The 21,616-nt window shown below is 39.7% G+C and overlaps 1 protein-coding gene and 1 non-coding gene across 2 annotated transcripts; both read left to right on the top strand.

Annotated features, from left to right (window-relative positions):
• Positions 1 to 3,310: 3,310 nt before the first annotated feature.
• LOC112087678 lies at positions 3,311 to 3,417 on the top strand. The gene has a single exon (XR_002900224.1). It is a non-coding gene; the product is annotated as a small nucleolar RNA R71 (small nucleolar RNA).
• A 12,433-nt stretch (positions 3,418 to 15,850) lies between these two features.
• Positions 15,851 to 16,834, top strand: LOC112087545. The gene is made up of 2 exons (XM_024157453.1): positions 15,851 to 16,035; positions 16,165 to 16,834. Exons 1-2 carry the CDS (start codon positions 15,851 to 15,853, stop codon positions 16,832 to 16,834), a joined length of 855 nt encoding a protein of 284 aa, XP_024013221.1.
• Positions 16,835 to 21,616: the final 4,782 nt, after the last annotated feature.

Raw genomic sequence — 21,616 nt, 5'->3', positions numbered from 1 at the left:
ATTCATAAATTGCATCATTTAATGTACATATTCTAGTCCAAATCATGTCTCATTTGCATGTATTTTAGGTCTTTAAGCATTGTTTTAGGACTTAGGAGATTGCATTAGGTCCAAGAGAGTTTTGCATGGTTTGGAGTGTTAAACAGGTGCTTTTGGAGCCTATTTGGAGTGGAGGATGTGATTCAGATGAAGAAATGGAGTTGAAATGATCAAAAATGGTGAAAAGGAGCAATTTTGGGTTTCTCGGCAAAATGATGTACTGATGGCCGAAGATTCTCGGCCAAAATCCTTCCCGCGGGTAGCTTTCTCGGCCAAAAACACGTACCGCGGTCAAGTCTCTTGGCCAAAATTCTCGGGTGCAGCTACATTTCGGAAATCGCATCACCGGAAGATCTTGCCGGCCGATTCAGCTTATAGAGTCTTCAGCAAAGTTGGAGATACTTGAGTCACGAACCCAGGAGAGGTTGAATCAGGGCATTTGGAGCACAGAGCTGAAAGATACGGTCGCCGGAAGACAGGCCTCTCTCGCATCCATTCCGGAGCAATCCGATACTCTTTAATGATCGCCTGTCCGGGGAACTTTCCGGTCCGATTCAGTTGTTAGGTGCTTCATCAAAGTTGGAGAGGTTTGGATCACGGTTCCAGAGCAAGTAAAATCATGGAATTCGGACACGTGAGCAGAGAGTTAAGCTCGTCGGAAGGTACGCCTGTCTCGCTGCCGTTTTGGACCGACCCGATGAGCTCCGAGTAATAGGAAGGACGGTGCACTTCCAGACCGAATCAGTTTACGAGGCCTTCATGAGAATCAGAGATATTTGAGTCCTATTTCCAGAACGTCATAGAACATTCAATTCGGAGCTATGAGCAGGAAGATACGGTCTCCGGAATGGACACATGTCTAGACGCCTCTCTCTGATCGTGTAAATGCACTGCAAAGATGAGCCCTCCAGGAAGCCTTCTACTTCCCAAGAACCAAAGCTTCCTTCACCAAAGTTGGAGATATAGGAGTCCTCTGTCCTCTGAAACTGGAATCACTCAATTCGGACAAGTATCGTAGAAGTTACACTCTCCGGAATGCGAAGTGGTCCAAGCTGCTCTGAATGCTGCGAGAAAGCCTTGCGACTTGGTTAACTCGCAGGCCTGAAGACGAATGCCTGGAAATTGATGCTGCGAGTTGAGAAGTGCGGGTAAGCTATCAATGGATGAGGTCTGAGGCTCCCGAGCAAGAAAATTGCTAAGTCCACAATACTGCAACTTGGGCGTGCTACCTGGGAAGCATGAAGATCAAGTCGCACATACACTCTCAATTTACTCCAAGTTGGGCGTGCTACCTGGTGAAAGAGGTCCAAGCCGCAGTAAAAAGAGGAATGGCCGAGTTGTCTAAGTCATAAAAGCTGCGGCTTAGTCGTGCTACCTGGGAACAAAGTAGACCAAGCCGCACAAATGTTCGCAATTTACTCCAAGTTGGGCGTGCTACTTGGTGAAAGAGGTCCAAGCCGCAGCAAAAAGAAGAACGGCCAAGATGTCTAAGTAACAAACCCTGCGGCTTAGGTATGCTACCTGGGAGACACTGGACCAACCGCAGTAATTCCACTTTACCCACTAAAGCCGGGTCAGGACCCGGTTTGTTCCGGGCTGACCCGGTTCATTAGCACTTAGTATATATAGCTTTTTGGAGAAAAACCCTAGACATCTTATCTTCTCTCTTAGTTTTCTCTCTAGTTTTCTTTCCTTTTTAGTGTAAAAACGTTTTTGATTAAGAGATATCTCAAGGATTTAATCAATCTAATTCTGTTTCTTATCATCTCATCATCTCATTTCTACTTCTAATCATGATTAACATCATCTTTTGCAAAAGATTAGATGTGTTCTTCATGATTAGTGAGTAGTCATCTTTTTAAAATTCTAGGGGTGTAGATTAGGGTGCTTAGATGTTTGATTTGTGATGTTTAGGGTTTAGATTCTCATTTCATTTCCTTAGTTAGCTGCTCCTAATGCCAGATTTCCTTGGGAAAGTGAAATCTGGGTTCATAGGCATTTCATGCACCAAAAGTGTTTGATGAAATGCCTGAACGAGCTAACTTAAGGGTTTATGTTTTAAATGCCATGGGAATGTTTGTTTGAAGCATAAATGACATATTAGAACTGTTTCTTAATGCTCATTAGTTCATATTTCACAAATGAGAATTTGGTTTGAAAGTGGATTAGTGTAGAGATTAATGCCTTCATGAGAGGATTAGTCTAGATTAGAGTTCTAATGTTGAAATGTTTGAGATCATGTGATTGCTTGTTATGTCTTTCTGTATAAGATTCAGTCTTCTTGGTTGAGAGATTGTTTGGTCACTTATTAGGCTTGATGCATTATGCTTGTTGATTGCTTGATTATATCTAATGGTTGTTAGACTTGATTAAGTAATTAGCAAAGGGATTATTGTCATGGGAATGAATTAATCTGAATTAGAAGCCTAGACTAAAGAGTAGCAAGTGTTGCATTATGTTCTTAGCATCATGAATCAATATCTAAAGCACCCTAATCAATGATCACATCTAGAGGTTTATCTTTTATCATTTGCTTAATCATCATCACTTTGTTTTGTTTGCTTGCTTTGTTTAGTTCATTTATAATAGCTTGCTTGTTTCTTGTTTTATGTTTTCTTGTTACTTTGTTCACACCAAAACTCATCTTTGATTACTTGACTTAAGAACCTATCACATAAACTAGTGTCTAACTACCACACATATGGATTGACACCCCTTATACTACTTTGACAAGGGGATTGATAACCCTTCTTAAGGCCTTAAAAACCTTAGTTATCATTGTTGAGGTGGGTAGTACTGATCTTGAGGATTCTCCACATTTGGATTGCGGTAAGAGAGATTGTTGTAATTTGCATTCCGGAAGTTGTTGTTGAAGTTGTTGTTGGAGCGATTTTGGTATGGCACCAGTGCTCCTACGTAGTTCACATCTTCTTCTTGAAATGCTTGATTAATGTGATCTATATCACTAGGTCCTTCATCTTCTGCGCCATTGTTGGTTTCACAGGCATGGATCGGGCGATTGTTGCTCTTCAGAAGCTGGCTCACCATGTTCTTCAACTCGGTTATCTCCTTGTTGTCTGTTCCGGCTTGCTTCATCGATCGATCGTATTCAGGACAGTCATTGCTATTGGCTTGAGCCAAATTTTTGATGAGAGCTCTTCCTTGGGTTATTGTCTTTTGCCCAAAATCCCCATTGCTAGCTGTATCAAGTGAAAGTTTGTATTTTGGTTGCAAACCTCGGTAAAATGTGCTCAGCAGGCTTGATCCATGAAATCCATGGTGAGGGCAATCACGTTCATATTCCTTAAAACGTTCCCAAGCTTCATAGAAAGATTCAGTTGGCCCTTGTTGAAAGGTTGAGATCTTTGTTCTCAAATTGTTCGACCTTGACTTGGTGTAGAAGTGGTTTAGGAAAGCAGTTCTACATTCTTCCTAATTGGTAATCGATCCTGCAGGCAAAGACTTCAACCAACGGTGAGCTTATCTGCTAATGAAAAAGGGAACAACTTACACTTTAAATAGTCAGGTGGAACTTGGTTTGTTCTCATCATGCTGCAAATTTCTTCAAAAAGCTCGATATGGTCCATTGGGTGCTCAGAAGGAATTCCATGGAACTGGTTTTGCTTCACCAATGAGATGGTTTGAGGCTTGACTTCAAACTCATTCCGGTTTGGAAATGGTACTTGAATCGCAGATCGATTCTGAAAATTTTGAGTAGGTGCATCAAAATCAGCTATGCGATGGTTCCTGGCTTGTCTTCGGTGTTGATTTGCTGGCGGAATGGGGCGGTGAATGCGTTCATTCGGCTGCATTGCTGGGTGGTCACCATCGGCTGCATTGATGGGTGGATCAAGGTCTTCACGTTCTTCTCTCTCTCGGTTCTGGTGGTTTCTTGGAAGAACCTCATCCTCCTCTCTATCTTGTCGAGCATGATCACCTTCTATGTGATCATTCTCTTCGTTTTCTCCATGTTCGGACCCGTCTTGGTCCGTATTTAAATTTCGATTAATAGGATCTCCAGGCTGGTCGTCGTTGGCCATTCCTTGCGTTCGTCTAAGTCTTCGAAGTTCTCTTTCGTGTCTGTCTATCTCGTCTAGAATTGGAATGTCTCCTGCAGGTCTACACCTGGTATTCATGCAATTCAGAGAAAGACAAAAGAAGGGAAAGATAGTTCAGAAAAACTTTAAGAAAGAACTAGAGATCAGGTGTCTAGAACAGAAGTTAAAACAAGAAAAATAGCAAAAGGCAGCGAAACAAATCCCCGGCAACGGCGCCAAAAACTTGATGCGTGCTCGTGTCAACTACGTGAGGGAACAAGTTTTACCCTTAACAAAACAAATGAAAGCCGCAAGTGCACAGCTAATCAGTCGTAGTATTTAGGGATCGAATCCACAGAGATTTGTGTGCCTGGTATTCTTCTACGGTTTTTAACTTTATGTCTAGACTAAATTGGTTTTAAAGGTTGGTTGTTTTTTTTTCTTGTGAATTAAACTAAAACAAAAGAAAGCAAATAAATCGATCCTAAAAAGCAGGTAAAGAAAATCGAATGAAATGCAAATGAATAAGTAAAATATCGAACTAAACAAAAATAAGGCAAGTAAAATATCGCATGAAAAGTAAATAAAGCAAGTAAATAACGAACTAAGGAAACTGAAATGCAGGTCTAAGAAAACAAGTTAAAATCGATGGAAATTGTATACTATGGCTAAAAACGCTGAGCTTTTGGGAACTCTAAGGGATCATAATCGGTTTTAACACTAAGGTAGATAGATTGGGATTGACGGATAACAATATATGGGTTCTAGAGCTAGAGTACGGCGGTATGACTACGTCACTGTCGTGATCATAACCAACTGTTTCTCGCAACCCTGACCAGAAGGTTTCCACTCTGGCCCTGGAAGGGAGAGAACGCAAGAGCTGCACAAGACTCGTCAATACTCACGATCTCGCTGGTTTCCACTCCTACGGAAAAATCGCCTGTTTCATTCTAGGGCTATACTTAATGAAAACTTTCGCAACACTAACTATCTAGGTCAGATACTAGGTGATCAATCAAGCATACATGCAATAAGAACAAGAATAAACAGAGAACAGGTCGAAATCCCAGATCTATAAACCTAGATGTCTTAATCGATTATGAGAGCCCCTTTCGGGAACCCTAAGCCCAACTCGGGATCTACTCAGACATGGCTGAGTTCGACATCATCATTGGTTTTAATGAAAGTAATGAAAAACAGTAAAGAAAAGAGATAAAGAAAGCTTCTCTATTGAAGAACTCGGACTTGAACAATCTTCTACAAAAATCTCATAAAAACGGCTAAAGGAAAAGGGTTTCTGTAAAGTATGAAAAGCTCTCCCTAAAAACGACCTAAATGACATGTATTTATAGTCTCCAATACTCCATGGTCTCTAGGGTTCCGGAATTGAGGCTGATAATGACTTTGGGCTTCAGATAAGTGGGCTTTAACTCGGAGCTTGAATGCCGCGGTCGGGAGTGTTGTGACCGCGGCAATTGGCTTGTTGGCCGCGGTCGGGAAGCTTCTGACTGCGGCAAATAGCTTGTTGGCCGCGGTCGCATGAGTTGCTGGCCGACTCCGCGTGGCTCCGGGGCTAATGGAATATCTTGAGATCTAACCGTTGGAATGTCTCCAAACCAAGTGCATTTGAAAGCTGGTTGATTCTTCTATAAGTTGTCCAATTTTGAGGGTGATCAGACGGTGAGAAGGTCTTCGTCTCTCCATGAGAGTTCTGACGGTCTGCATTTATCCAAAAGAGTCTTTTTGTTCCATTTTGTGCCTCTTTATCCCAAATTACCTGAAAAGTCTTTTAAAATCCGGAAACATAGAAATCCTTTGAAAACCTTTGAAAATGGAGTAAAAACACCTGTAAAAGATATTAAAATGATCCATAAAAATGGTCAAAATCTGGTATTATCAATGATATATGTTTTTCTATCTCTTTTAGCTTAAGTTAATGGTTCATGATCGTATATTGGTTTTTGAATGGTAAATGGTTTTGTGAATGGAAAACTTTCCAGTGGTTCATGGTTCATGATCGTATATCTATCTGTTGAATGGTAAATAGTTTTGTGAATGGTATATGGTTTATGGTTTTCGGTATACTGTGACTGATAAATGGTTAATGATTTTTGCAGATTCAGCTTGGTTCAAAGGTCTATCTCCAGCTATTCCTCTTCGCTTTGCTCGTAACAAAGGTTTTAAAACCTAAAGAAGCTGTTAAGGTTAGTCTTCAAGTCTGGTTGATGATAATTAATGGCTAGTTAGATAAATGCCGATTCTGTGTAAGATATGGAGTGGTTGAGTAAATTAGAAATGGTTGAGTAAACTGGTTGAATGCTGTAGGTATATGTCACCTCAATATATCTCTTTTTGATTTAGTGTAGAGTAATGGTTGGGTAATGGTTGGTTTAGGATAATAAATGTGCTTGAATGCTGCAAAACGTTTTTGGTTTAGTGTAGAGTAATGGTTGAGTAATGGTTGGTTTAGGATAATAAATGTGCTTGAATGCTGCAAAACGTTTTTGCTTTTCTTCCTTCAATGTTCCTTTGATTTTTGGTTTGTGCTTGAATGCTTTGTGGGTTTCTTTAAAAGCTGGTGCTTCCTCTCTTTCTAAACATCTTCTCATTGCTTCTTGTTCTCGTTTTGAGCTTCTCCTTCTTCTCAGTTTGTGCTTCTCTTTCTTCCTCTTCCAAAATCACATTCTCTTGCTTTGTGCTTCATCTCTTTCATTTCATCTTTTCTTGTTTACCTATTCCTTGTACCATATGGCTTTCTCTTCTTCGGGTCCATCTTTCCCCACCTCCAACTTTGTTGAACTGTTGAACAGTCAACAAAATTCAGTCTTTTGCGGATATTCCTCAAGTCTTCAAAAAGAAACTCCTCTGTATGATGCATCCTTCGGTGAAGCATCACCTGCAACGGAAAAGAAGGAAAGAATGCAGTGGAGCCCTAGTGATGACATTTTGCTCATCAGCTCATGGTTAAACACGAGCAAGGATGCTGTGGTAAAAATCAACTGCATTTTGGAAGCACATAGCCACTTACTTTTCAGCTTCTTCAAAGTGTGATGGACGTGAAAAGATAAAGGCCATACAATGCAAACAGAGGTGGCAGAAAATAAATGATCAAGTCTGCAAATTTTGTGGAGCATACGAAGCAGCTTGCAGAGAGAAAGCCAGTGGTCAGAATGAGAATGATATTCTCAAACTGGCTCATGAGATGTTCTACAACAATCACAAGAAGAAGTTCACTTTAGAACATGTTTGGTATGAGCTCAGAAATGATCAGAAATGGTCTGATCTTTCAACAAACAAAGCCGCTGGAAACTCAAAAGAAAAAGAGGTGTAGATGGTTCAGGGGCTGAGGTAACCCAGCCTTGTGAGGAAGATAATGGAAGCAAGGCTAAGAAGGTTGCCGTAGAGAAAGAAGAACCATTGGTTGCGTTGATAACACAGTATTTTGACCACTTTTATGAATCGTTTTGAAATATTTTTTCTATGTTTTTAATTGCTTTTAAGTACTTTTATTACGTTTTCTAGTATTTGTAGTTCCAAGACTCTTCTCAGGTAACTTAGGGAAAAGCTTAACAAAATGGATAGAAAACCAGATTTCAGCTCAGAGTCAAACCGTCAGAAGTTCACCCCTGATTGAAGGCTTTCTCACCGTCTGATCCAGCTCAAATTTGGAGATCTTAAAGATGGAAGTATCAGCTTTCCAGCACACTTTACAGCTTGGCAATCCAACGGTTCAATCAAAAGATACGCGAAGAGCAAGATGTCCCGTAAACCAGCCGGCAAGCATTTCTACCCGCGGCCAACAAGCTATTACACGCGGTCAGAAGCACCGCGACCGCGGCCAGCCATCCATTTCCCGCGGTCACAGCCATCCCGACCGCGGCCAGCCAACTCCGAGCCCGAAGGCTCATTTCCCGCGGTCACAGCCATCCCGACATGTTTTAGGAACCCTAAAAAGAGAAGAACCGAATCATTACCTCATATTTTTTCTTATTGTTTTTACTTTAGCTTTTAGGGAGAGAGAGATTTTTCTCTTGAACCCTTGTTCTTTCTTTTTCAATTTCGGTTTCTATTCTACTTATTAATACTATGTTTTTGATTTCGTTCATTATGTCTGAGTAGTTTTATTGTTGGGATTAAAGGATTTTCGATGGGGAATTATATGTTCGATGAGGATTCCATGAGCTTTTGAGCCGAATCTTAGAACTTTTTCTTCTGAATTCGTTTTTACTGCATGAGAGTAGCGTCATGAACTACAATCTGATCCAGATGCTTGGTGACACGAAAGTGTTCATCCGGTGTCAGATCTAGTTTGGGAGAGCAAAACAAACATAGGAGTGGAAACCTACCTATGTGCGATTTGTGAATGCTGACGAGTCTTAAACATAATGCATCTCTTCTTTTCCAGGGCCAGAGTGGAAACCTACTGGTCAGGGTTGAGAGAGATAGTTGTCTATGATCACGACAGTGGCGTATTCATACGTCCGTGACTCCAGTTCGAAAAGTTTAAGCTAAGACCTTATCAATTTTACTCTCTAGCAATGTTTTGAATCGTTCGTACCCCTGAGAAAACTTCCCTAAACCCCAACGCTTTCTTCCTTATAGATTTACACCGTTTTTATTACAAGCTTTAGTTCAATATTCTCATTCCTTTTTAGTTAATTTTCATTTAAGCAATTAGAGTATCTGTTTTTCTCGTTTTTATTCATTTTCGTTAATTCCCGTAGTTTCTTTCTACATTTCGTTTTTACATTTTAAACACACCACCAAAACCCCCACAAAACCGTTTGGTTCTAGACTTCCTTACTTTATATTTCTTTCAAAGGCTTTTGCAGGAAAAGATCCTCCTTCCCTGTGGATTCGATCCCTAAGTACTACAATTGATCAGCTGTGCACTTGCGGCTATTGATTCATTTAGGGTAAAACTTGACAACCCTCACACCGATGACACATCAAGTTTTTGGCGCCGTTGCCGAGGAAGGCACGCGTTTCCTTTTCCGCAAAACCCCGAGAAAGGTTGGTAAATCGACTCTAGAACCCCTTTTTCTGCATATTTCCATTTTTCGGTTATTTTGTTTCCATTTCAGAAGATATGGATCCTATAAATCGAAATATACACTATGAGGAAGGTTTTTATAACACTCCTCAAGCCACCAGACGCAGAGAGAAGCAGTACTTACGCGATCTCTACGAAGAAATTCGAACCGAAGACTACAGAACGTTCTAGAACGAGCCCTACGTTCCTCCAATGGCTAACCCTAGACATCCTGCTCATCGTCTGCCTCACCAAGATGAAAACGACCAACTAATTCACCGACTGAGTCGACTAGAGATGGTGGTATTGCACTTAATCGACGCTCAGGCAACCTCTAGAGCCGCCCTTCGTGAGAAAATTGACAACATGTCAATTCACTTTAACAAAAAGCTTGAAGATCTTTCTGCTCAAGTTAAAACCATCGAGACTCAAGCAAACAAGGATGCTAAGACTATCAAGGAGAGGATAGAATCAGTCGAAGGACGAGTTGGAGAAAACGAAGATCGCATTCGCAAAGCCAGTGGGAACATCCGCACCTTAGAGGTCAAGCTTGATGAAGCAGAAGAAACTATTAACGACCATAACAACCAAACCTACTCCTACGTGGAAGAGATTTGGGATGGAGTACACAAGGTTCAAGACAAAGTAGAAGAAATAGACTCAACCATGGACAAAGTAGTCTATGCTCTAGATGAAGTTGAATAAAAGGTTGAGGAGATCATGCAAGAACTTGGAGAGCAGATTCCAGCAACCAAAACTAAAGAATCAAGTCCAAAGAGGAAGTACATCAAGCCAGAAGACCCAGGAGACGATCCAGGAAGCAAATGAGCAAGCAACAGCAGCAGATCAAACCGGAGACATTTCCCCGCGGTTGCGTCGCCTCCAACCGCGGCCAGGAAGCCAATTCCCGCGGTCGTGTTAGGCCTACCCGCGGCCCATGGTCGTTTTCCTGCGGTCACGTCACCTGCAGTCAAGGCCAACTGGAAAAACGTTCCAAAACAGTCCCGTTCGACTCATAGAAGCATCTGTACGTCTGATACACCTCCTGGGATGACTAAACCACTCCATCAACAATCGGTTTGCTCCATAAGCACCCAAAGATCTGAAGAAGAGGACAAGTCATGGCCCTGCAACATGGCTTTGTCTTGTGAAGATGAGTATGAAGAGCAATACTCTGAAGATGAAGAGTATGGGTTGTTTGTAGAAGATCCAAACGCAGGATATTCCTCAGAAGACGACTCAGGAGAAATTCAATGGATCACCAACAACATCAGTAGAGAAAAACTAATGGAGTTCAACAATGTGGTCAGGTCATTCCCTGCTCATCTAAGCTTTGATGAAATCTGGAAGCTTGGTCGTTTGCAAGTCTTTTTCAGGTACTGCAAGGAGTCTAAAGAAGATATCCATATATACTTTATGAGAGCTCGATACATGACAACACCAGAAGCAGCTGTCTATGCGATTCACCTCAAAAATCCTGAAGACTGCAGCCACCACACCAACAAAATCAGCAAAGAGAAGCTCGACGAATTCAATGATGTAGTTTGAAATTTACCTGAAGGAATCACCTTTGCTAGAGCTTGAAAGGACTTCATGATAGGCCACTATTTCTGTGAGAGCAAAGAATCAATCCCTGAGATAGAAGACTTGTTCAATCATGCAAGAAGAGGTAAACCTGTTCGAACACTTCACAAAATCGAAGGTATAGGTCAGTTTCTTATCTCTTGTTCTATTAGAGGAGAAATGTTTAAAAACGTGCTATGTGATTCTGGAGCTTGTCTTAACATGATGTCCAAGGCAATTGCTTTGAGACTTGGTATTAAACACCTGCGCAGGACTAGAGCAAAGATTAGTCTAGCTGATGATTCAAATGCAACACCTCAAGGAATAGCTCATGAAATTCCTTTGAGAATAGGAGATTGTGCCTGTCGACTTCTATATTGTCGAGACGAGAGATGCAACATATCCAGTGATTCTCGGATGGTCTTTTCTAGCAACTTCCGGAGCTATAATGGACTGGCCAAACCAGAGGATTTCATTTGCTAATATCGACAAAGATGTCTTCACAGAAGCTGTCCCATACAACAGCAAAGCAGGAAAACGTTCTGCAACAGAAGAGTTTGAAGAAGAACTTTGGAGTGACGAAGAACCTGCTAGGCAAAGCAAGGAGATGTTGAAAAAGACTTGTCTCAGGACAAGGTCTTCTTCATTGGAATAAGCTACGTCCAACACCAAAAGTCGAGCTAAACGACTTAAAACAGAAGCGCTTAATGGGAGGCAACCCATTTAGGTATTGTTTTCTTTAGGATTTTTCTTTCTTTTTCTATTGATCTTTTTATTTTTCTTAGTTTCAGGTGTTTCTTATAAAACAAAAAAGCCAAAAAAATCAAAAAACCCGAAAAAACCAAAAAGAAGGATGGTACCTGACTGCTCGGCCCAGCAGGAACCAAGGAGAAGCAGGAAGAGGCCGCGAAATAAGCCCCCGCGGTCGCAGACGTTCTGACCGCGGGAAACGCCTCTTCGACCGCGGTCGCGTCTTTCTGACCGCGGCCAAGCACCTGTTTACCGCGGTCGTGTGTCTCTTGACCGCGGCAAATGGTCGTTGAGATCAAACCCAACCCTAAACCACCCACTTCACCCCATTCCACATCACCAATCCCCACTCCACCTCATTCATCACTTCCCACCACCTTCATCACCACCCATCACCTTCCCAAACCTCTTCGAATGAATCCGGTTCATCTCCACCAGCATCCTGGATCCAGGTAAGTTCTCTTTGTCCTTACCAATTCGATTATCTATGCATTTTTTCTCATCCAATCTCGACTTGACTGAAGACAGTGTGATTTAAGTCTGGGGGAGGATTTCATCCTTTTCTAATCACTTTTCTTTCATGAGTCTTGCATTATCTACACTTTTTGCATTTTCCTTAAAGTTTTTCAAAACCAGTTTCCAAAACAAAATACGTTTTTAAAGGGAATGGTGAACATGAATCAATGATAGTTGACTGTGTGCTTTTAGACTGTTCCTAGTGACATGCTCATTCACGATTTAGGACTAGACTAGGCGGTAGCTAAGCACATTTGAAACGAAGTACCCCAGAGGAATTTGAATGATTTCGATTTAGATGAAGGGATACACTAGCTCTGTTTTATTTGGACTTAATTTGGACTTAATTTTCTCATTGAAGCATTAGACCAGGGAAACGAATCATACATTCAGGACTCCTTTATCATTTTACCACTCTCTGTTGATCCTGAATAGCTAGTTCATCTTTAGCTAGTTCTCCACCTTAACCAGTCCTCTTTCAAACCACATGCACTCTTGTTTTCTATTGTCTTATATGCAGATAAGTGCAAAAACGTTGGAGAGAAAGAGGAACGACGCAGTTTTCAGTCACCAAGGACAGAGACCTGCGATTTGCCGGAAGAGTTCCCGGAAGGATCCAAAAACAAGAGAAAGCTCAGTTTTCCTTAGAAAAATCTCAAATTTTGGTACAATCTCGTCCTCTAGTCTCTCTCTTTAAAAGGCATTTCCGTTAAAAAAAAAAAAAAAATCCAAAAATAAGAAAAGAAAGGAAATAAAGGCCTTAGAGAGTCTAGAGAGGTCGAATTTTAAGTCCCAAGGCAACTAGAGTCTGATTTTATGGAGTTTTGGAGATCATTTTCTGATTCCCGGAAAGAATCTAAGTCTGGGGGAATAGCTATTTACAACAAAGGAGGAAGGATTATGCAACAACATTTGGCAAGAAGAAGTGACTGAAAATTGCGGTCATCAACAGGTCCTTATCTCTCTTGCGGTTTTGCATATTATCTTGCATCCTCCAGATCTTCAGGTAACACGAAACACTTTAACTCCACCACTTAAACAGCCCTTTAATGCCAAATGCGGTCTACCCTGGATGATGTCTTTAATAAGAACTCACTATTGAACTTAATGAATGTAGAGAGCTAGTTGACTGGAATCAAGATTTAGATTGTTTAAGTTTTGCATGACGGAAAAAGTGGACTAGTATTTTGATAACACCGTATTTTGACCATCTTTATGGATCGTTTTGAAATACTTTTTCTATGTTTTTATTGCTTTTAAATACTTTTATTACGTTTTTCTAGTATTTGTAGTTCCAAGACTCTTCTCAGGTAACTTAGAGAAAAGCTTAACAAAATGGATAGAAAACCAAATTTCAGCTCAGAGTCAAACCGTCAGAAGTGCACCCCTGATTGAAGGCCTTCTCACCGTCTGATCCAGCTCAAATTTAGAGATCTTAAAGATGGAAGTATCAGCTTTCCAGCACACTTTACAGCTTGGCAATCCAACGGTTCAATCAAAAGATACGCGAAGAGCAAGATGTCACGTAAACCAGCCGGCAAGCATTTTTACCCGCAGCCAACAAGCTATTTCCCCGGTCAGAAGCACTGCGACCGCGGCCAGCCATCCATTTCCCGCGGTCACAGCCATCCCGACCGCGGCCAGCCAACTCTGAGCCCGAAGGCCCATTTCCGAAGCCCACAATGATTCCCTCATTTGGAGAAACCCTAAGTGACGTCCAGAGATTTCTTGAGCACTATAAATACATGTTTTAGGAACCCTAAAAAGAGAAGAACCGAATCATTACCTCATATTTTTCTTATTGTTTTTACTTTAGCTTTTAGGGAGAGAGAGATTTTTCTCTTGAACCCTTGTTCTTTCTTTTTCAATTTCGGTTTCTATTCTACTTATTAATACTATGTTTTTGATTTCGTTCATTATGTCTGAGTAGTTTTATTGTTGGGATTAAGGGATTTTCGATGGGGACTTATATGTTCGATGAAGATTCCATGAGCTTTTGAGCTGAATCTTAGAATTTTTTCTTCTGAATTCGTTTTTACTGCATGAGAGTAGCGTCATGAACTACAATCTGATCCAGATGCTTGGTGACATGAAAGTGTTCATCCGGTGTCAGATCTAGTTTGGGAGAGCAAAACAAACATAGGAGTGGAAACCTACCTATGTGCGATTTGTGAATGCTGATGAGTCTTAAACATAATGCATCTCTTCTTTTCCAGGGCCAGAGTGGAAACCTACTGGTCAGGGTTGAGAGAGATAGTTGTCTATGATCACGACAGTGGCGTATTCATACGTCCGTGACTCCAGTTCGAAAAGTTTAAGCTAAGACCTTATCAATTTTACTCTCTAGCAACGTTTTAAATCGTTCGTACCCCTGAGAAAACTTCCCTGAACCCCAATGCTTTCTTCCTTATAGATTTACACCGTTTTTATTTCAAGCTTTAGTTCAATATTCTCATTCCTTTTTAGTTAATTTTCATTTAAGCAATTAGAATATCCGTTTTTCTCGTTTTTAATTTTCGTTGAGTTTAGTTATTAGGCCATTTAAATCCCGTAGTTTCTTTTTAGATTTCGTGTTTACATTTTAAACACACCACCAAAACCCCCACAAAACTGTTTGGTTCTAGACTTCCTTACTTTATATTTCTTTCAAAGGCTTTTGCAGGAAAAGATCCTCCTTCCTTGTGGATTCGATCCCTAAGTACTACAATTGATCAGCTGTGCAGTTGCGGCTATTGATTTCATTTAGCGTAAAACTTGACAACCCTCACACCGACGACACATCATGCGTTTCAAGCAATGTGGCAAATTCAAGAGAAATACTTGACAATGAAGGCACAAATCAAGAAGATGGGTATAATTGAATGTCTTTTAGCCAAGCAAGGGCCACTATCAGACTATGAGGAAGATGTAAAGAAGAAACTCATTACTGAGTTGTTTTAGATTGGTGTTTGTGTTTAAGTTTAAGTTTATGTTTCTGTTTTTGTTTTTGTTTTAGCTTAAGTTGGTGTTTGTTTTTAAAATTGGGTCTGATATTTTGGTTTTAGCTTGTTTATGAATGTTGTTGTGTTATGAATGAACCGGTTTCTTTATCTATGAACTTTGCTTTTAAAACTTCAGATGATGGCTCTCTTTGCTCTTTGCTCTTTGCTTTAAGTATGAGCTTAAGATGATTAGGTCTAAAGATGATGGCTCTCTTTATCTATGAACTGGTTTTGATACTCAAAGATGATGAGCTTAGGTATGAGCTTAAGATAAAACTTAAGATGATGAACTTTTGTTTTAAGTATTAACTTTGCTCTTTGCTTTAAGTATAAACCAGTTTTACCCTTGTTAAAATTATGATGAAGGCTCATTATGTTTGTTTTTTTTTTGTGTGTTTCAGATTGGAGATGTGTGTGACAGATAGTTTCCACTAGGTAGAGAACAATTATTGGATTTGGGTCGGCACAAAAAACCAAACGAGTTGTCACAAGTCTGGTTAATCGATTTGCTTGTCTTTTGTTTTTTTGTTCTCAAACCACAAAGTTCTTATCTCATTTTGAGACCACAAAATGTATAAACTATTTTACACCACATGTATAAGTTTTAGTCGTCTATTTATAGTGAGTAATAAGCACTTGTTGTATCATATATTCATCTTGTTCTCTTTACTTCTGTCTTTTTATCGTAAGTTCTCTTTGATTCCCAAAAAAACATCAAACAAGCTTTTACTTTGGTACCAATCAAAGTTTAAATTCTCTTCCTTCTTCTTTGATAGCAAAACAAGCATCCTCAAAGTTTCAATTCTCTTCCTTTTTCTTTCATAGTTTCAGGGTTTTCCTTCTTCTTTCATAGTTTCAATTGTCTTCCTTCTTCTTTCATAGTTTCAATTTTCTTCCTTCTTCTTTCATATCAAATCAAATTCCAAAAAAAAATGGCTTTTTCTTCCAACAATGACTTTAATGGACCAGTTAATGAAGCTTTTGAAGAAAAGTTTGAGCAAATGTTCGATCAAGCTTTTCAGAATGTTTTGAATTATTATGGCGATCAACATGAGACAACCAAATCAAGGAAAAAACAGGCTTTTATCGAAAGAGATCGTGAAGAAGGCCACAACCGGTTATAGAACGATTATTTCAGTGAAACTCCAACATATCCGGCTAATTACTTCCGGCGACGTTTTAGGATGAACAAACATTTGTTCTTACATATAGTTGAAAAACTTTCCAATGAAGTATGTTACTTCAGACAGAAGAAAGATGCTCTCGGAAGGTCTGGTCTCTCACTGCTTCAGAAGTGTACAGCAGCCATTCTTCTATTAGCATATGGTACTGCGGCTGATAGGGTTGACGAATACCTCCGTCTAGGTGAAACAACTGCTCGTGCATGTTTGGAACATTTTGAAGAAGGAATTGTAGATTTGTTTGGTGATGAGTACTTAAGAAGACCCACCCCAGAGGATCTTCAGCAATTACTTCATATTGGAGAGCTACGGGGATTTCTCGGAAGCATCGATTGTATGCATTGGGAGTGGAAGAATTGTTCAACCGCTTGGAAAGGGCAGTATTCACGTGGTTCAGGAAAACCCATTATCGTTTTAGAGGCGGTAGCTTCATATGATCTGTGGATATGGCATGCCTTTTTTGGACCTCCAGGTACCTTAAACGATATCAATGTTTTTGATCGCTCACCCGTTTTTGATGATATAATACAAGGTAAAGCTCCGAGAGTGAATTTCTCTGTCAACGGAACGGAGTATAAGTTAGCATACTATCTCACAGATGGTATCTATCCAAAATGGACAACTTTTGTCCAATCTATACTACTTCCACAAGATCCAAAATCATGCTTATTTGCTGAACATCAACAAGGTGTCCGAAAAGATGTCGAACGTGCTTTTGGAGTCTTACAGGCTTAATTTGCCATTTAAAAATCCTGCTCTTTTTTGGGATAAAGCAAAAATAGGAAAAATTATGAGAGCTTGTATCATACTCCACAATATGATAGTAGAAGACGAAAGAGAAGGATACAGACACTTTGATTTTTCAGATTTCGAACATGGAGAAGGAAGCGGAAGTTCAAATGTGGATCTCTCGTATTCAACAGATATGCCCTCAAACATTGCTGATATGATGGGTACTCGAAATGATATTCGGGATAAACCACGACATGATCAATTGCAAGCTGATTTGTTGGAGCATATCCGGCAAAAATTTGGGACGTATTGAAACCGACAATTAAGTTTCTATTGCAAAATTTAAGTTTATAAATCAAATGTATGTTTGTGTTGGTTTAAAAATGTAATAATCTAAGTAATTATCTTTATTTTCATTAAAAAAACTTAATTTATTTTTTGGTTACAAGAAACCCAATTAAGTTTCTCCCAATAGACCATTAAAAAAACATGGTTTCTTGAAATGGTTTCTTGCCTCAAATCAATTCACAAAATAATGATAAGAAACCCATTAGAGTTAATAGCAATAATCATGCTCTTAGGATTTCAGAATTGGGATTCTTCCAAAACATCTGGAGATGGGATGCCTTGGGGTTGTGAAAGAAAAAAGATTTTGCTTTGAAGCAGACGCCATTGTCAAAGGTGTAGAGAAGGTTCTTCCAATACTCTTGATTATGAAGCCAATGCCATGTTCGATCAGTCTGGGCTTTGCCAATTTGGTGGTCTTCGATGAATTAAAGTGAAGATTTTGAGTTTAATTTAACCTTTAACCAAGAAATTAAGAAATAGTTGGGAGTTTAGATCAGACGTGTTGCTGTGGTTTTCTTGTTTTTAATTCACAAAATAATGATAAAAAAGGTCAAAAATTACCAAGGGATAGAAAAAAACTCCATAAGAGCAGCATTACTATCATTCTAAGAACCAAGAGGAGAAGGTAGTGAGAAATTGTTCAGCAAAAATGCCCCTAGTTGGATATGATCCCATGAAGAACGAGTACAAATTCATTCGTACAAAGTTCTGTTTTCTCATAGAGCTTGAACATTGAAAAAAATTTCTACAAATTAGAAGAGGTTGATCATCAAGTCTAAGTAAGTTACTTGGGAAAACCTGTTCGAAAAGCCGATCTGAATATTGTTTATGTTCACCTAAATTCCACACTCAAAAATTAGTGTATAGTTTTTGGATTAGGAATTTATAACTATAGACCAGATTTGTCGATTGAATATAGAAATGCTTCAATAATCCGAGCTGTTAGTATAATATCTTTAACTTTGACCAGATATTTCAAAGTTTGGAGTTTGGAATTCGCCAGATTGCACGTGCGAGGTAACACTTAGTTAGTCTGCGAATAGCTTGATGAATTGATTCCTGTATTTTGAGCCGATTATTAATATGACTAAATTTCAAATATTTATTTATAATTTAATTAAGGGCTTTATGGGTCAGCGTGATGTGAGAAATCCAGCTTCCTTTTTTTTGAACATCTTGCCATTAATAAAATTAACCAAAGTTTGGTACAGGCGCATTAACTAAGACACGTTTTGCTAAGGAGTCTGCAGCCATATTTGCAGATCTCGGGATAAAATTGAAGCTATCGAATTAAACGAAGCAGCGAGATTTAGGATATCCTGAAGTAATGGCTGAGAAGCCATAAATTAGGAAAAAAAAATCTCTTGTGCCACAAATGAGTCTGAGTGCCATAATAGGTGTGATATGCCCATTTTACCCTTAATGAAGGGAGATGATGGCATTCTTGAATTGTGATGAATTTTGGTGTTTTTTTAAAAAAATCGAGTTAACTGAAAATTGAAAATTGAAATCGAAAAACCAAACCAACAAATCAATTTCGGGTATTATCAGAATTTCTGGGTATATTGAACCGAAAATTAGGGAAATCAAAATCTTCATCCCGCGTATGTAAACCCTAAAAGCTCAAACAAAAACCTTAAACCCAGATATCGATCGATCTGCTCGAATCTTGTAAACTGTTGCTTATTTTCGTTCGTAGCGGTGCGCCGGCGTCCTCTGAAGTCGGGTTATTCTCCGTAACTCATTTCTCCTCCGCCATTTCGCTTTAAGGTGAACATATTCTGTATTTTGGGGATTTTTCAATTTTTCAATCGATTTGTCAATTTCGGTTTGTTTAGGTTGCACATTGGATAGTTTAGTTATTTATATAGGTTGATTTAGTTTTCTCTGTGTTAAAATGTAACGTGGTGCGGTAGAATCGATTTGAATCGAGCTGAATCGTACAAATAGTGAATCTGTGGGAAACGGGACAACTGGTACAATTGGTAACTGAATGAAATGGGACAACTGGTACAATAGGGATAACTTAATGAATTAGGAGAAGTGGTATAATTGGGATAACTAAATGAAAGGGGACAACTGGTATAATTGGGATAACTGAATGAAATTGGACAACTGATACAATTGGGATAACTGAATGAGATATGTGGGACAACTGGTACAATTAAGAAAACTGAATGAAATGGGACAACTGGTACAATTAGGATAACTGAATGAGATATGTGGGACAACTGGTACAATTGGGAAAACTGAATGAAATGGGACAACTGGTACAATTGGGATAACTTAAAGAGATATGTGGGACAACTGGTACAATTGGTATAACTGTGAGTAAATTTTAATTTTCTGTAAATCGTAAAAGCCTTTTTTTTTTGTATTTATGAACAGAAGAGGATGAGCGGCCACACAAACATACATTTTGAGTATGGAGGATGTTATTTTAAGGAAGGAGAAGAGTTTAAATGGATTTCAAGGAGTTCCATCTATGCTATATCATTTAAAAAATCTATCGACGAGGTAACCTATTCGATGGTTGTAGATGGTATATGCAAGAAGATTGGGATAAACGATAGTACAAAGAAGCTCAAGTTAAGCTACATTCCATTGGTAGCTAAGCCACGCAATGAGTCACGTATTGTTGATGATGGTGATGTGTATGTCTATCTAACAACTCTGGACAAAGATGGACTTAGATCTGTGTTGAATGTGGAGATAATGGAAGATCAGAGTGATGAGCTAGCAACAGGGGATAATATGCTTGATATTGAGGAAGGGATGACTACTTACACACCGGTAGAAGCAGGGAAAGAACAGAATGAACTTCTATTGTGGTCATGGCAGAGACTGAGAAACAGATGGTGATCGATGATGTTGTTTCAAAACCGGATGATCATGCACATGTAGAGCCTGCAGAGTATATTATGGATGAGGATGATCACGTAGAGCCTGCAGGGCGAGTAGAACCAACTCAGCAGTTTGTTATTGAATGGGATGATGGTGCTGGTTTTGAGAAACATCAAGAATTTAGGTCGAAAGAGGCGTTGCGAGTATTGGTTGACAGAGCTTCGCATAAGGGATGTTTTGAGGTTAAAACTGTGAAGTCTGATCCTGGGCGACTCATTCTAAAATGCCGTCAAGCTGAACATGGTTGTTCATGGTATTTACATGCTGTAAGAATGAAGGATTCAACTTATTTCAGCCTTCGAGTTTACAGGAATAAGCATTGTTGCTCTCGGGTCCTTACCAGCACACTTGAGAATAAAAGAAAAGGCACTCCACAAGTAGTAGCAGATGTTTTGCGTGCTTCGTATCCAGGTGTAGTGGATACACCCGCTCCTAGAAATATAGTAAAGGTTGTTCAAACTGAAGCTCATGTGAATGTGTCGTACTCTACTGCATTGAGAGGGAAAAAACTCGCTATTAGTCAAGTGAGGGGTAGTCCGGCTGAGAGCTTTCAAAGATTGCATTCTTATTTGTACATGCTGAAGCTGGTGAACTCCGGTACAGTGACGAGCGTGGAAGTGGATGCTAATAATAAGTTCAAGTATCTTTTTGTGGCTTTGGGTCCCAGCATTGAAGGGTTTAGATCAATGAGAAAAGTCATAGTTGTGGATGCAACATTTCTTAAGAATTTTTATGGTGGTATGCTTGTATTTGCCACAGCTCAGGATCCTAATCATCACCATTATCCCATTGCAATGGGTGTAATCGATAGTGAGAAAGATGCTAGTTGGAGGTGGTTTTTAGAGATGCTCAAAACTGTTATACCAGATAATCCTGAGATTGTTTTTATGAGTGACAGACACACAAGCATAGCGAAGGCAGTGCAAGAGGTGTACCCTCAGTCTCAGCATGGATTTTGTGTTTGGCACCTGTCTCGGAATGTGAGGGTTAAAGCAGCCAATGGTTGGAAAGATTTGTGCTCAAAAAAATTCATTGACTGCGCTCACAAGTACACCGAAAGTGAGTTTCTAAGTGCATATACCGAATTTGGTAGAATGTTTCCCAAAGCTGCGGAGTACTTAGAGAATGGTCTTCCTCTCGAGAAATGGGCAAGGTGCTACTTCAAAGGAGACAAGTATAACTTGGACACAAGCAACGCCTGTGAATCTATGAACAGTGTCTTCAAGAAAGCTAGAAAGTATGCATTATTGCCGTTGATTGATGCGTATATTGAAAAAGTGTCTGAGTGGTTCAACAGGCATAGGGAAGACATTGCTGGTGCATCGTATTCGAAGAAATTGGTGCCATATGTGGAAAATCAGTTGCATATCCAATGTGCAATAGCGACAGCGTTAACTGTGACTGAGCTAAATGTTCCTGAGCTTGAGTACAGTGTGGTTGGACTTGATGGGAAGAGCTATCTGGTCAATTTGGTAACAAAAAGTTGTGAGTGTCGGATGTTTGATATAGATAAGATTCCATGTGTGCATGCAA

Source organism: Eutrema salsugineum, unplaced genomic scaffold (assembly GCF_000478725.1).
Source record: "Eutrema salsugineum unplaced genomic scaffold, Eutsalg1_0 scaffold_17, whole genome shotgun sequence".
NCBI classification, from domain to species: domain Eukaryota; kingdom Viridiplantae; phylum Streptophyta; class Magnoliopsida; order Brassicales; family Brassicaceae; genus Eutrema; species Eutrema salsugineum.
Note: the sequence above shows the minus strand (reverse complement) of the source record. Positions and strands in the feature narration are given on the sequence as shown.

What these genes read in the sequence shown, in the direction of transcription:
- LOC112087545 (XM_024157453.1), top strand. Translation starts at nt 15,851, where the DNA reads ATGGCTTTTTCTTCCAACAATGACTTTAATGGACCAGTTAATGAAGCT. An exon ending in CGTGAAGAAGGCCACAACCG is followed by an intron (nt 16,036 to 16,164) that starts GTTATAGAACGA and finishes ATGTTACTTCAG; the next exon opens with ACAGAAGAAAGATGCTCTCG.